Source organism: Megachile rotundata, chromosome 15 (genome assembly GCF_050947335.1).
Source record: "Megachile rotundata isolate GNS110a chromosome 15, iyMegRotu1, whole genome shotgun sequence".
NCBI lineage: Eukaryota > Metazoa > Arthropoda > Insecta > Hymenoptera > Megachilidae > Megachile > Megachile rotundata.
The window spans coordinates 11,256,161-11,271,364 of NC_134997.1; the positions used below are offsets into that span (position 1 = coordinate 11,256,161).

At 35.5% G+C, this 15,204-nt stretch overlaps 2 protein-coding genes across 2 annotated transcripts in view; both read left to right on the forward strand.

Moving 5' to 3' along the window:
* The first annotated feature begins 768 nt into the window (after nucleotides 1-768).
* Nucleotides 769-15,204, forward strand: part of CARPB (Carbonic anhydrase-related protein B) — a 40,980-nt gene continuing 26,544 nt past the window's right edge. Inside the window, exons 1-2 of the mRNA XM_012286056.2 lie at nucleotides 769-984; nucleotides 1,082-1,166. The gene's annotated coding sequence lies outside the window, so the exon portion shown is untranslated. The remainder of the gene's footprint in view (nucleotides 985-1,081; nucleotides 1,167-15,204) is intronic.
* LOC143265938 (secapin-like) lies at nucleotides 2,987-3,313 on the forward strand. Its single transcript, XM_076540633.1, has one exon. It carries the CDS (start codon nucleotides 2,987-2,989, stop codon nucleotides 3,311-3,313), a length of 327 nt encoding a protein of 108 aa, XP_076396748.1.

Here is a 15,204-nt window from a genome sequence, read left to right on the forward strand (position 1 = left end):
CATTCCCCAATTCCTACACTCCCCAATTCCCACATTCCCCAATTTCCACATTCCCCAATTCCTACATTCCTCAATTCCCACATTCTCCAGTTCCTACGTTCTCCAATTCCATCTTTCCCTAATTACTACGTTTCCCAATTCCCACATTCCTCAATTCCCACATTCCCCAGTTCCTACGTTCTCCAATTCCATCCTTCCCTAATTACTATATTTCTCAATTCCATAATTTCCCAATTAGAAAGTTCTCCAATTCCATCATTCCCCAATTCCATCATTCCCCAAGTCCATCATTCCCCAATTCCATCATTCTCCAATTCCATCATTCCCCAATTCCATCATTCTCCAATTCCATCATTCCCCAATTAATACATTCCCCAATTTCCACCTTCCCCAATTCCCCAAGCTTCCAAATCCCAAAATTCCCCAAACGTATCCCTCTAAATCCCCAAATTTCCGCCAAATCCCACTGAAACAATATACATACATAACGACGGTTACCGAAGAAGCGTCCTATCGTCCAGAGATTAGCCTCGACGAGAAGAACGTTACAGGTATCTCGTCCAAGGAGATTAACGCGTGGAAGAAGAAGAGGGTGATTTAGGCCACGATAGATAACCACGAATCGTGAAACGAGGCCAGCCAGCGTATATATCGGGCAAAAACAATTTATACCGATACAAATTCCCGGCGCAGATAACGAAGTGCACTCTTGACCCCAATAAAAAAAAAAGATGATACGCCGTCACGGCTAGAATCTGTTGGCCTGGCTTCTTCTCTTTCTAGATCGTCATTGTCGCCGTTCACAGAACGATCCCGCTGTTTGTACGAGTTACTTGGACCGTGAACTACACTCTGTTCGTCCGACGGCTTTATTTCATTCTATGGTGGTGAAAAGTTATGGGGCAACGGGTCTTATAGTCTTGTGGAGGCTCGCGAGAGATACGCGGACGGTGTCGACGACTCGGAGAGACCACCCGGGATACGGTAATAAATCGCTGAATAATTGCTCAACGAACCCTCTGCGCTTTGTTCGCTCGGAAATTTGTCAATTGTATCATTTGTCTCTTCTTTCATTCTACAGGTTGTTTCATAGCTTTCTGATATTCCTGAGCGACTTTGCATACGAGCCAGGATCTTGGATTGCAATCTAAACTCTAGTTCTAAAGGTATGTTGTGTTTATACAGGGTGCTTCATTTATCGTACACGCGTTATTGAAGTATGGACAGAGAGAGTGTGGAAGTTTCCGAGATACTCTTGAGTTTACAGGGTGTTTCATTTAGTGTGACCCAGTTCAGGAGTGATAATATTGAAGTTGTGAACAGAGATTCCAATCTGGAAGTTTCAGAGGAAGTCTTAGTCGGTTCGTAGTACAGGGTGTTTCATTTGTTGTAAGTGGATTAGGGTCACTTATGACAACATTGAAGTACGATTAGTGTAGATAGAGATTCCAGTTGGGAAGTTCTGATACGAAGTTCGTGGAGAATGTGCAGTACAGGGTGTTTCATTAACTGTGACTCGGTCTGAATTTGATAACTTTGAGATACATTTTAACAAGCTTGGTTATAGGTTCAGATTATGTACAAAAAAACTTGATCATATTAATAATCTATTTTTACTTTATTAATTTAGGATTTTACTTTATACAGGCTGTTTCATAATACCACAATATTAATTTCTTTTGTACTGACAAGTCTTGATGGACAAGTCAAATTGTCTCACAGGTTATTCTGTACAGACTATGAACAAAAAGACTATGACCATCTGGCTTAATCTATGTAGGGTTTTACTTTATACAGGCTGTTTCATAATGACACAATATTAATTTCTTTTATACTGACAAGTCAAATCATCTCACAGGCTATTCTGTTCAGACTATGAAGAAAAAGACTATGACCATTTTAATAATTTATATAGGCTTTTACTTTATACAGGCTGTTTCATAATGACACAATATTAATTTCTTTTATACTGACAAGTCTTGTCTGACAAGTCAAATCATCTCACAGGCTATTCTGTTCAGACTATGAAGAAAAAGACTATGACCATCTTAATAATTTATATAGGCTTTTACTTTATACAGGCTGTTTCATAATGACACAATATTAATTTCTTTTATACTGACAAGTCTTGTCTGACAAGTCAAATCATCTCACAGGCTATTCTGTTCAGACTATGAAGAAAAAGACTATGACCATCTGACTTAATTTATATAGGCTTTTACTTTATACAGGTTGTTTCATAATCCCACTACATTAATTTCTTTCATACTGACAAGTCTTGACTGACAAGTCAAATCATCTCACAGCTTATTTTGTTCAGACTATAAACAAAAAGACTATGATCATCTCAATAATTTATATAGGTTTTTCTTTATACAGGCTGTTTCATAATCCCACAATATTAATTTCTATAACAAGAGTCTTGACAAGTCAAATCATCTCCCACAGTCTTTATTTAAGAGAATACTAAAAAATTCACAAACACTTCTCTCTTCTACTGTCAGTGACTATACAGGCTGTTTCAAAAGACATGTCTCGTACGTCAATAATACATAAAAATCTTATTACATTGCACACATCATTATACAAATATAAAGCGAATAGTACAGGTTGATTTAGTACAATCTTGCTGATACATTAAATTGATCATACATGTAGTACAAAGCAGATTCCCCAACAAAACACTTTGTACAGCCCCCAAGTACAAATACACCGCGCTATAACTTTGCCAAAGCCCATTAGGGACTTCTTCCCCGAGAAAACTTTCCAACCCGCGAAGTTTCCGTCGTTCGTCAACGAAAGAGGCACCGCGGAACAATTTTATCCGCACTTGCCGCGCAAACAGCTACTAACTTCTGATACAGGCTGTCCAAACGAGATATTCCTCCGTCGTCGAGCATGATCGTGAAATATCGCCCGGTGTTCATTTCGCTCGTATCGACTCACCGACAACTTATTCCCTCTTCAAGATTTCAACGTTACGAGAATGGGACATCATCGTTTCGCCTGTCTTCTGTTGCTCCTGCTGACGGCACTTTCTCACGGATTCTTCTTCAGCCAGGAGAAGGGTCCCATGCTGAAGAAGCTCGGCGATAAGTTGAAGGAAGTGCACGAAAGAGTCGGGGACACGTTCAAGGAACGTGTGAATTTCATTTTCAACCCGCCGGGTCAATCGAATAGCACAAATGCGTCTACAGCTGATGTGACCACACCGCTTCCGCAGGTAGACAGCAGGCAGATCATTACAGCGCCCATCAGGTGTCCGCCTAATCATAATATCGCGGCGGGAAAGTGTCGGAAAATTATTCGCTGAGTTTTGTGAAATTGGTGACATGTTAAGGACTACCTATGGACTTATGGTGAGGCAGGGAATTTGGCGATAGACGGTGCCTGGGGTTCTCTACTTCTGGAACTTTAGATTCTGGGTTATGAAGGTTTGGAAGTGATGTGGGGATTTAGGGAGTGGAGTGTGTTGAGATTTGGGGAGTTAGGGGGAGGATGGGAGATCAGGGTTTAGGGATTGGGATGTGAGGACAATTGGAGATTTGTGGAGATTTGGGGATTTGGGGATTGGGATGTGTGGAGATCTGGGAATTTAGGGAGTGGGATGTGTGGAGATCTGGGGGTTTAGGGATTAGGGTATGTGGAGATCTGGGGGTTTAGGGATTGGGATGTGTGGAAATTTGGAGATTTAGGAATTGGGATGTGTAGAGATTTGGGGATTTAGGGATTGGGATGTGTGGAGATCTGGGGGTTTAGGGATTGAGATATGTGGAGATCTGAGGACTTGGGGATTGGGATGTGTGGAGATCTGGGGGTTTAGGGATTACGGTGTGTGGAGATCTGGGAGTTTAGGGATTAGGGTATGTGGAGATCTGCGGATTCAGGGATTTGGATGTGTGGAGATCTGGGGGTTTAGGGATTAGGATGAGTGGAGATCTGAGGACTTAGGGATTGGGATGTGTGGAGATCTGGGGATTTAGGAATTGGGATGTGTGGAGATCTAAGGACTTAGGGATTGGGATGTGTGGAGATCTGGGGATTTAGGAATTGGGATAAGTGGAGATCTGAGGACTTAGGGATTGAGATGTGTGGAGATCTGAGGATTTAAGGATTGGGATGTGTGGAGATCTGAGGACTTAGGGATTGGAATGAGTGGAAATCTGAGAGTTTAGAAATTGGGATGTGCTGAGATTTGGGGATTCAGGGATTCGAAAATTTGGGAATTTGGGAAGCTAGAAATTTGGGCTGTCAGAGATTTGAAAATTGTAGAAACTAGGAATGTAGGGACTTGTATACGTAGATATCCTAAAATGGATTTGGAGTCCTAGGAATTCTAGAATGTGGACATTTGAGTACCTAAGGATTCTGGAATACGTAAACTTGCGAATCTAAAGATCCAAAAATCTAAAAATCTAAAAATCTAAAAATTCTGAAAACCCGTAAACTTAATTCGCCATTTTCCCTCAAAACCCTCCACCTTATTATTTGTACATACAATAAACTACAACAAATATAAAAATTTGTAAAAAAATATAACAATTATAAAAAATACAGTGGTATTAAAATTACTCCGTTCCCAAAGTTCATCACGAAGCGCATATTCAAAAGTGACCATAGAAAAATTATTAGTTCTACATTTCCGCTCTTCCCATTGAAGATTGCTTTCAGTATTGCGCGTAAATCAAGCCTCATTCGTGCCGAGCAGTTTCATTCAGAGATTATTTTACATTTCATTTGATGGAGAACTCCTTGACTCTCGTAAAATTACGCGGGACCTTTATTCGACAAGTTTTTCACATTTCATTTGACACGAGATTCATCGGCTCTCGTAAAGTTACTCCCACGGAACATCCATTCAATAATTCTTCCCTTCGCGTTTTATTTGCTGGCAGACTCTTCAAGTTTCGCAAAAGTCATCGGGCTCTTTTATTTTATTGAGTTGCACCTGAGATAGTCTTCCGGGAGATAATCTGACATTGGGCGGTTTCAAATTTCCCGCCAAAGACGCTGCAGAGATCTCTACGTAGAAATCTAACCAAACACAGCATAGTTCATTGACAAACATATAAAAATGATGTTGAATCATAATTATAGGCTTTATGAACAATTTTTTGAAGAACAAATTCAATTTTATTTTTATCTATCTTAAATAGGCTCTTATGAGTAAACCTTACGTTTGAATTTTCCCGCCAAAAGCGCTGCAGATATCTCTACGTATAAATCTAACCAAACACAGCATAGTTCATTAACAAACATATAAAAATGATGTTAAATCATAATTACAGGCTTTATGAACAATTTTTTGAAGAACAAACTTAATTTTATTATTATCTGTCTTAAATAGGCTCTCATGAGTGAATCTTACGTTTGAATTTTCCCGCCATAAGTGTTTCAAAACTACACAAATTTAATTCAATATAACTGGTGAATAAGTATAATATTATAAAGTTAATACAAAATGAGCTTCATGAATAATTTTTCTATTACATATTCAAATAAATAATCCTTTCTATTAAAGTATCATGTATATACACTATTTGTTAACAAACAAGACTCGCAATTAGGAATTCGTTCCTGAATAAAATGTTTTCAGATAAACGAAAGAGGTCTCGCACTTATAATCATACAATTAGATAAAATTCTCGCTGTCGTTGATCACGCGCGCCTCAATTACCAAGTTGATATCCCCACTAATCTTCAGCGTCCAGCAAAGAAACTCAACGTTCCACGGTTTCATGTCGACCACCTGGAGGACCGTGGTATCTGATCGCGATAGTAATCGAGGTTCCTTAGGAAACGCGACGGAGGCACGTAATAAGAAACCGGGTCGAAATCCGCGGCGTAACGGAGCGGAAAACCGACAAAACGTTTCCCCGGATCGCGCGACACTTATCAAATTATCAATTACGATGACCGTCTGGTGATTCGTGCTCTCGCGTGACGTACACCATTGCTGTCGCTAAATAATCATAAAAAAATAATATAATTTGTAGGAGGAACATAAACTTCTGAAATGAACAAGTTGGGGATGTTTGGATGTATGGAAGGTTGGATGGTCTGAGAGAAGAGGATGAGGAATTTCGGGAATTTTTGGAATCTGGGGAATTTTTGAAATTTTAGGAATTTGTGAAATTTTTGGAACCTGGAGAATTTTGTGAATTTCAAGAATTTTGGAATCTTGGAAATTTTTGAAAGTTTGGGAATTTTTGGTTGCTGGAGAATTCTTTAGTCCAGAGAATTTTTAAAGTTTGGAGAATCTTTGGAAGTCAGGGGATTTTTGGAATCTGAAAATTTCTTAATCTAGGGAATTTTTGAAATTTAAAGAATCTTTGGAATCTGGAAGATTTTAGGAACTTTTGAAGTTTAGAATTTGAAATTTGGGGAATTTGCAATTTAGGGAATTTGCCATTTGAGGCATTTGGAATCTAGGAAATTTAGAATCTGGGGAATTTGGATTTTGGGGAATTTGCAATTTAGGAAATTTAGAATCTAGGGAATTCTCCATTTGAGGGATTTGGAATCTAGGGAAGTTAACATTTGGGGAATTTGAAATCTAGGAAATTTAAACTCTGGGGAATTTGGAACTTGGAAAATTTGGAATTTGGGAAATTTGGAACTTGGGGAATTTGGGAAATTTAGAATCAGGGGAATTTGGAATTTGGGGAATTTGGAATTTGGGGAATTTGGAATTTGAGAAATTTGGAATTTGGGAAATTTGGAATTTGGGGAATTTGGAATTTAGGGAATTTGGAATTTGGGGAATTTGCAATTTAGGGAATTTGGAATTTGGGGAATTTGGAATCTAGGAAATTTAGAATCTGGGAATTTGGAATTTGGGAAATTTAGAATCTGGGGAATTTGGAACTTGGAGAATTTGGAATTTGGAGAATTTGGAATTTGGAGAATTTGGAATTTGGAAAATTTAGAATCTGGGGAATTTGGAATTTGGAAAATTTAGAATCTGGGAAATTTGGAACTTAGGGAATTTGGAATCTAGGGAATTTGGAACCTAGGAAATTTGCATTTTACTAAAATTTGTACCCGTTGCACCTCAGAACACCAAAAATTTGCAAATCCGAATCTGCAAAATCTTAAAATTAGAGATCTGAAATTCCGCAGCTGTAAAGCAGCAATAATTTATCAAAGAAAGTGTGTAAACCCTATTCGAAGAACGAAATGAATCCCAACGATGATTACCAATGAACAAAAAACCCGGGCTCTCTTCTTTCACGAGGTACCATCTCCCCGTGTATTATGCAAAAGTTTGAATGGTATAGGAGGTACATACGCAGACACAATCGTTAGTAGCAGTGGCTGGGCATTCTTCGTCAGCTTGTAGAAAGTAAAGGGAAACGCAATACCAACCGTAGGTATTATGAAGTCTGTCCTCGGCGCGTGTACGTGCACGTACCGCGTACGTGTGTGTTATATACACGTGTAACATGACAAAGAATGCAACCACGAAAGCGAAATGCACAGGGCGCATAGAACGTCGGGCCGCAGACAAATGTCGATGGCGAGCAACAAGTGTCGAGGGGTCTTTACTTCTGACAATGAGCAGAAAATCTGGCCGACTCGAATATACGACGCGAACAACCAACACGAGAAGTAACGAGAACTCGTCGTTAAACCTTACCACCTATCGGACAGATATACACCTTTCTATCACTATTTTTTAACTTCCTATTTCACGATAACATCAATATACAATATGTGTCACTAATGCGTCACGAGTGCGTCATATGTGTGTCGCAAGTGCGTCATGAGTGCGTCGTGAGTACGTCGTAGGTGCGTCATGAGTGAGTCTTATTGTAAGAGTTAAGCTTCAAGCATCTTGAGAAACATTGTGAATTATCCTCTTCATATATGGCCGGATTCAGAGGTACCTTCAGATGTATTAGAAAAGGTGTAGATATTTATAAATTTGATATTTCCATACTGACATAATTGTATATTTATATACCGCTCTTAGAAACATTGTGAATTGTTCTCTTCTTATATGGCCGGATTCAGAGGTGCCCTCGGAAGTATTAGAAAAGGTGTAGATATTTATAATTTTGATATCTCGATACTGACATAGTTGTATATCTATATATAGCTCTTAGAAACATTGTAAATTATCCTTTTGATATATGGCAGGAATTTAGAGGTGCCCTCAGAAATATTAGAAAAGGTGTAGATATTTATAATCTTTATATTTCTATACTGACATAGTTGTATATTAATATTTAGCTCTTAGAAACATTGTAAATTATCCTCTTCATATATGGCAGGAATTCAAAGATACCTTCAGAAAAATATAACAAGAAGTAGATGTTTATAACTTTGATATTTTTGTATTAACATAATTGTATATCTATATATTGCTCTTAGAAACATTGTGAATTATCCTCTCCATATATGGCAGGATTCAGAGTTACTTTCAGAAGTATTTGAAAAGGATTAGATGTTTAAAACTTTCATATTTCAATACTGACATAGTTGTACATTTATATATTGCTCTTAGAAACATTGTAAAGTATCCTCTCCATATATGGCAGGATTCAGAGGTGCCCTCAGATGTATTAGAAAAGGTGTAGATATTTATAACTTTGATATTTCTATACTGACATACTTGTATATTTATATATAGCTCTTAGAAACATTGTAAATTATCCTCTCCATATATGGCAGGATTCAGAGGTGCCTTCAGAAGTATTTGAAAAAGAGTAAATATTTAAAACTTTGATATTTCTATGCTAACATAGTTGTACATTTACATATTGCTTCTAGAAACATTGTAAAGTATCCTCTCCATATATGGCAGGATTCAAAACTTCCTTCAAAAGTATTCTAAAGTATTATTGACATAAATGTACATAATAGAACATCCCTAAAATGCATTAGTCCACAGAATTAGCTCAAAAAAGTATACAAAATCGAAGAATAAGGCAATCTTTTTCGGGCGAAAAAATAAAAAGCAAGTAGAGTAAAGAAGAAACGCCTCGAGCAAGAGGGTGCGCGTTTCCAAAAGCAGTGACGTCCCTTTAATTACACGGGGCCTGCGTTGTCGATAGCTCGTGATATATTGCCCGTAAGATACGCCTGAGGAAAATGTACGTCCATTTTCGCGGCGAGAAACAGAAACAGATGACAGGATATTGCCTTCGCGGCCAATAATCCGTTGTCGTTACTTCGTTACGGAGAGCATTATTGTCGCCGAGGCCTTTACATTCGGCCGGATCCTTTTTCCATTGGACGATATTTTTTTATTCTTTCACCCGACAAAGAGGAATTTTTCTTTTGCCGTCTCGGCGAAACACCGGTCTTCTCTTATTGTCGGATTTCATGGCATCGATTTTTTCAGACGAAAACAATGAGTGCATCCGAAAGAATTTGATTGTAAATTTATTGGAATAACGGCGGTATTTCAGGTATGCGAAACTGTTGGTAATTGGAATCCTCGTAATCGAATAAATAAAATATTCTATCGAATTTTATATTAATTTTACACGACGAATAGTGTTAAACCGGGAAGTTAAAAAAAGCACTTCCTTTCTCTACCTGTCGGTATTGAAAGCCTGCCAAACACCCCTGTACCGATCAATCAATTTTCCAAATACATCCTATACTATCGTGCCCTTTCCATCCTAGTTTAAATATTTTCTCGATTCATCGTATCGACGGGGAATCTCCATACAAAAAAGAAATCCACTATGAATGTTAAATTTCTGTGTTCGAACGTATTCGTTCATTGTTATCCCTAAACATGTAAACTGCAATTCGAAAGCAAAATTGAATGTAAAAATGATTGGATAAAATGGTGCAGAATTAACGAGAAAATTACCGTGTAGTTAAATTAGAAATGCAGTTAATAAATATTGTTAATGAAATTACTGATAAAATTAAAATAAGAGTAGCAGAGTGAAGGGTGATAAAATTAGGGCTAAATTGACAGCAAAGTTAAGTGAATTATTGTTAAAATTACAGCAAGGTAAATTTACTTTTATTGCTAATAATAGTAGATTGTATTAGTGAAAATATTTAGTGAAAAAATTTGCAATAAAATTATTAAGAATGTATTGAAATTAATAATAAGGTGTGCAGTATTAAAAAAATGTATTATGAACCTTCATTAGGAGTAAATAATATTTATAAAAAAATTGACAACAAGCCAACTATTAAATTTATTAATAACAGCAAGGTGTACAGTATTAAAAAAGAATTATTATAAACCTTCATTAAGGGTAAATAATATTTATAAAAAAATTGACAAACCCACTATTAAAATTATTAATAACAGCAAGGTGTACAGTATTAAAAAAAATTATTATAAACCTTCATTAAAGGTAAATAATATTTATAAAAAATTGACAACAAACAAACTATTAAAATTATTGATAACAGCAAGAATCAAGGATGTTAAAAAAATAGTATTAACTCATGATAATAAGAAATAGTACTAATGAGTAAATTGTCAATAAAATTAGTCAAAAAAATTAAAATTAAAATTGTCAGAAAAATACTAAAACTATTAACAAGGTGAATGAACAATATTAACAAAAAAAATTATTACCATTGTTAAGAATAAAATATATTTAAAAAAAAATTGAAAATAGTAATAAAATTAGTGTCAAGTAAATAAAATACCTGAAAACAACCCTAAAATATAGTGTTACTTTGCTGAAAATAAAAAATATTAATAAAAAAAAAATTGAGAAGTAAAATTAGTGTCAACTAAATAAAATACCTGGAAACAACCCTTAAAAATAGTGGTACCTTTGTTGAAAATAAAAAATATTAATAAAAAGAATTGACAAATAAAATTAGTGTTAACTAAATAAAATACCTGGAAACAACCCTAAAAAATAGTGTTACCTTCGCTAAAAATAAAAAATATTAATAAAAAAAAAATTGAGAAGTAAAATTAGTGTCAGCTAAATAAAATACCTGGAAACAACCCTGAAAAATAGTGTTACCTCTGCTGAAAATAAAAAATATTAATAAAAAAAAATTGAGAAGTAAAATTAGTGTCAACTAAATAAAATACCTGAAAGCAACCCTAAACAATAGTGTTACCTTTGCTGAAAATAAAAAATATTAATAAAAAGAATTGACAAATAATAAAATTAGTGTCAACTAAATAAAATACCTGGAAACAACCCTAAAAAATAGTGTTACCTTCGCTAAAAATAAACAATATTAATAAAAAAAAAAATTGAGAAGTAAAATTAGTGTCAGCTAAACAAAATATCTCGAAACAACCCTAAAACCGCAGCCGTCCCTAAATCTGATAATAAATAGGAATAAAAGAGAGGGATGATCGAAGGGTTGAAGGCGTGACACGGAAACGAATACGTCTGCCACGGCTCGTCAAACAGCAAATCTTTTTTTTCCCCTCCGTGGACCAATATCTATCCCGAGTTTTTGCATAGCCATAAGCGGTCGGCACGTCGAACAGCATCGATAACCCATAATCATTGGTGTCCCGTCGCATCGGCATGAATAAAACAAACATAAGTTTTCGCTGCGAATTCAATATCCTAGTCGGGGCAGCCGGCAAGCAAGCGAGCTTCGTGCCGGAGTGATGGACGGGGGTGAGACGGGGGTAGCAATCAGTTGCAGCCGCGTGCATAGACATTCGGATGCATGGCTATCGCGACCGACTGCTTGCTTCAACTCGATGCCTGGGGATTCGCTAAAATTGACGAAGTTTCACGGGGAAACGAGGATTTGCTGCCGGAAAATGCCTACGTTTTCCCGCCTACGGATTTGTTGCCATTTTGTGACCGACTATTTCGCTGGATGAAGATTTTGGTACAATGTTGCGGAGTTTGCTGGGGAGGAAATTACCCTTAGTATACTTTATTGGATTTTATAATGATGGCAGAATTTTATTAATTTTGTGACAAAATTATATTGATTATATATTCTTATGACTGGTTTCTATTTTTATTGATAGCAGGTTGAATATTTGGGGGAGGAATTTTGCTTCTGACGCAAATTTTTATTTTTGTGGTAGAAGATGGGAATGGTTATGTTTGTGAAGTTTATGTTTGGTGAGGAATTAATTTGGGAGAATATTGTCAGAATTTTATTAATAAATGATGGAATATTTGGGGGATGAATTTTACTTCTGATGCAAATTTTTATTGTTGTGTTAAAAAATGGAGAAGGTATATTTATTATGTTTGAGAAGTTGATGTTTGGTGATGAATTAATTTTGGAGAATATTGTCAGAATTTTATTGATATATGATGGAATATTTGGGGGATGAATTTTCCTCCTGATCCAAATTTTTATTTTTGTAATAAAAAATGGAAAAGGTATATTTATTATATTTGAGAAGTTGATGTTTGATGATGAATTAATTTGGAAAAATATTGTCAGAATTTTATTGATATATGATGGAATATTTAGGGGATGAATTTTCCTTCTGATCCAAATTTTTATTTTTGTGTTAAAAAATGGAAAAGGTATATTTATTATGTTTGAGAAGTTTAGATGATGAATTAATTTTGGAAAATGTTGTCAGAATTTTATTAATAAATGATGGAATATTTGGGGGATGAATTTTCCTCCTGATCCAAATTTTTATTTTTGTGTTAAAAAATGGAAAAGCTATATTTATTATGTTTGAGAAGTTGATATTGGTGACGACATAATTAGAGAATATTGTCAGAATTATTTTTGATTGACACTTCAAGATTGAATATTTAAGGGATGAATTTTGGTCCTTATACCAAATGAAGTTGATGTAATTAGATTATCGATTTTCGCTTTCATTACCATTGCATAATTCAGTACTAAGGGATGAAGAATTTTAAATATACTATAAAATTTTAAGTATAGACTTTTTAAATTACAATTTTATTTAATTTTAATGAGTGCTGAAACTGGTATCATGAACATCTCATATACATATTTAATACAAAATTTGCAAAATTAATTATACAATTGCGAGAGCTAATTTAAGGATAAAATACAGCGGTTCTATAATAAAAATATCACGGATTGAAAGCACGATACCTGATTAAATAATAATAGAATCGTAATTGAATTATACGCGAATTATTGAATGACACTATATAAAAATTTCAATTGAATAATATAAGAATCGTGATTGAATAAGAATCTCACGGAGATAGATTTCTGTTAGCAGATAGGTGTAAAATAGGAGCAAACGTCGATGTCTAATGAAGCCGAAAAACAGGAGTCTTTTAGTCGCCACCATCCCTGTCACGTGCTGACATTTGTAATTGGGGCTACGAGCTCCTGATTAAGGGGGCGCAACGATTTCCTCGCAGGGCTTACGATCGATTTTTTGTACCAGCTTTTCACGTGCAACAATCATTCCGCATTCCGTACAACTACATCTCACAGAATTACTTCCCTAAAAAGTACAATGCAAATTCAACGTAACAAAAAGGCGCTGCACAATGCACTACCGTTCCAATTAATCAACCCTTAATTGCAAAATGCAATCAAACTTAACACCCCAAAATTGCTCGAATTCAACACGGTTTAACTTCCAAACTATTTCTGTTATTTCACAAAATTTAACTTTCGAATTTCATCCTCAAAAACTAATCATTTTCTATCTGTAATTATTTATTGATACAAAGGTGCATCAGTGAAGCAATTTTTCATGGAAGACATATTAAGAAAATATTTTAACATTTTGAGATTTTGATGGAATCTCAAAAGTATTAATATACCAATAATAATTGTATCAATATTAAATTCACAGCACCTACATTATTTTCTAAATTTTGTTCTAATAATTTCAGATATATTAAAAAATTTTTTAAGATTTTGAGATTTTTATGGAGTCTCAAAAACATCAGTATAGCAATAATAATTGTATCAATATTAAATTCACAGCACCTACATTATTTTCTAAATTTTGTTCTAATAACTTCAGATATATTAAAAAACTATTTTAAGATTTTGAGATCTTGATACAACCTCAAAAACATCAGTATACCAATAATAAGTGTATCAATTTTAAATTCACAGCACCTACATTATTTTCTAAATTTTGTTCTAATTATTTCATGTTTTGTTCTAATTATTTCAGACGTATTAAAAAACTATTTTAAGATTTAACCTCGAGACATCTTCACCATCAATGAACCAATAATTGTATCAATATTAAAAGCCTATTTTCGAATTTAGTTCTAAATAGCATCTCCGGTTAATAAATACGTATGAACGTGAAAGCTCCCGATCAATTTTTAACAGATTTCCCGAAAGCTCTCAGGCAGCTGTCATTTGGTCTCCCTAAATTGTTAAGTAGAAGCTTAATGTTAGTCGCGAGTGACTTCATCTTTTGAAAAGGGGTTGATCGACGATAGGGTGTAATTTTAAGCCGATGGTGTTTCGCGAACGTAAGCAGCGCCACGTGACCAGGCAGGATCTCCGGCACGGATACACCGAAAAGCTCCTGACTGGTCGACTACGCGGAGCCGCTTATCGATTTTCAAAGCGGCATTGCCCGAAACGCTGCTTTCCAGGCCTCGTTCCTCCGATTCTCCGTGCAGAGAAACACTAGAATTCTAACTGGTGGCCTTGGAACATGTCCTTGAACAATAGAAAAATCTGGAGAAGCAATTTTAGTTCGGGGTTGGCTGATTAATTATGATAATATTTGATGGAACTTGTGGTCAGCTGGTTAATCATTTGTGTTAGGTTCTGCTAGCTTGCTATATTTTGTATGGGGATGTTTGACCTATCTGTGTGAATATTTGATAAACATGCAGTGATATTGCAGGGTATTCTATAGTAATATTCATACAGGTAGAGTTCATATAGTATCTGAGGTAACATTTAGCAGACCTCGTTTTGTCTTTGAACATTTGATAAATTTCATATAGTAGCAAGTTATTGAAAAAATCATGTATACTAAAAATATCTGAAGAGTCCATATAACATTGCTTAAATCTCCCAAACATCTGAGCCTTAATATTCTGCCAAATATCTAAGCCTTAATAATAAAAATCCCAAAAGTGCCTCGAATGCTCTAACCCGTAGATTAAAAGGTTCTATTAAAGAGGCAAGTAATTGCATCTAGGGGATGACGTTGGATGATTGATCGAATTAATCAGCCGACTGTTCGAACGTCGTCGAACAGCAACAGCCGTGACACAATAAGTGGAAGCTGGCCAACTTAAACCGAGCACGAAAACTACATCGAGGTGACTGTTTCCCTGATCACCTTGG

What these genes read in the sequence shown, in the direction of transcription:
- LOC143265938 (XM_076540633.1), top strand. Translation starts at nt 2,987, where the DNA reads ATGGGACATCATCGTTTCGCCTGTCTTCTGTTGCTCCTGCTGACGGCA.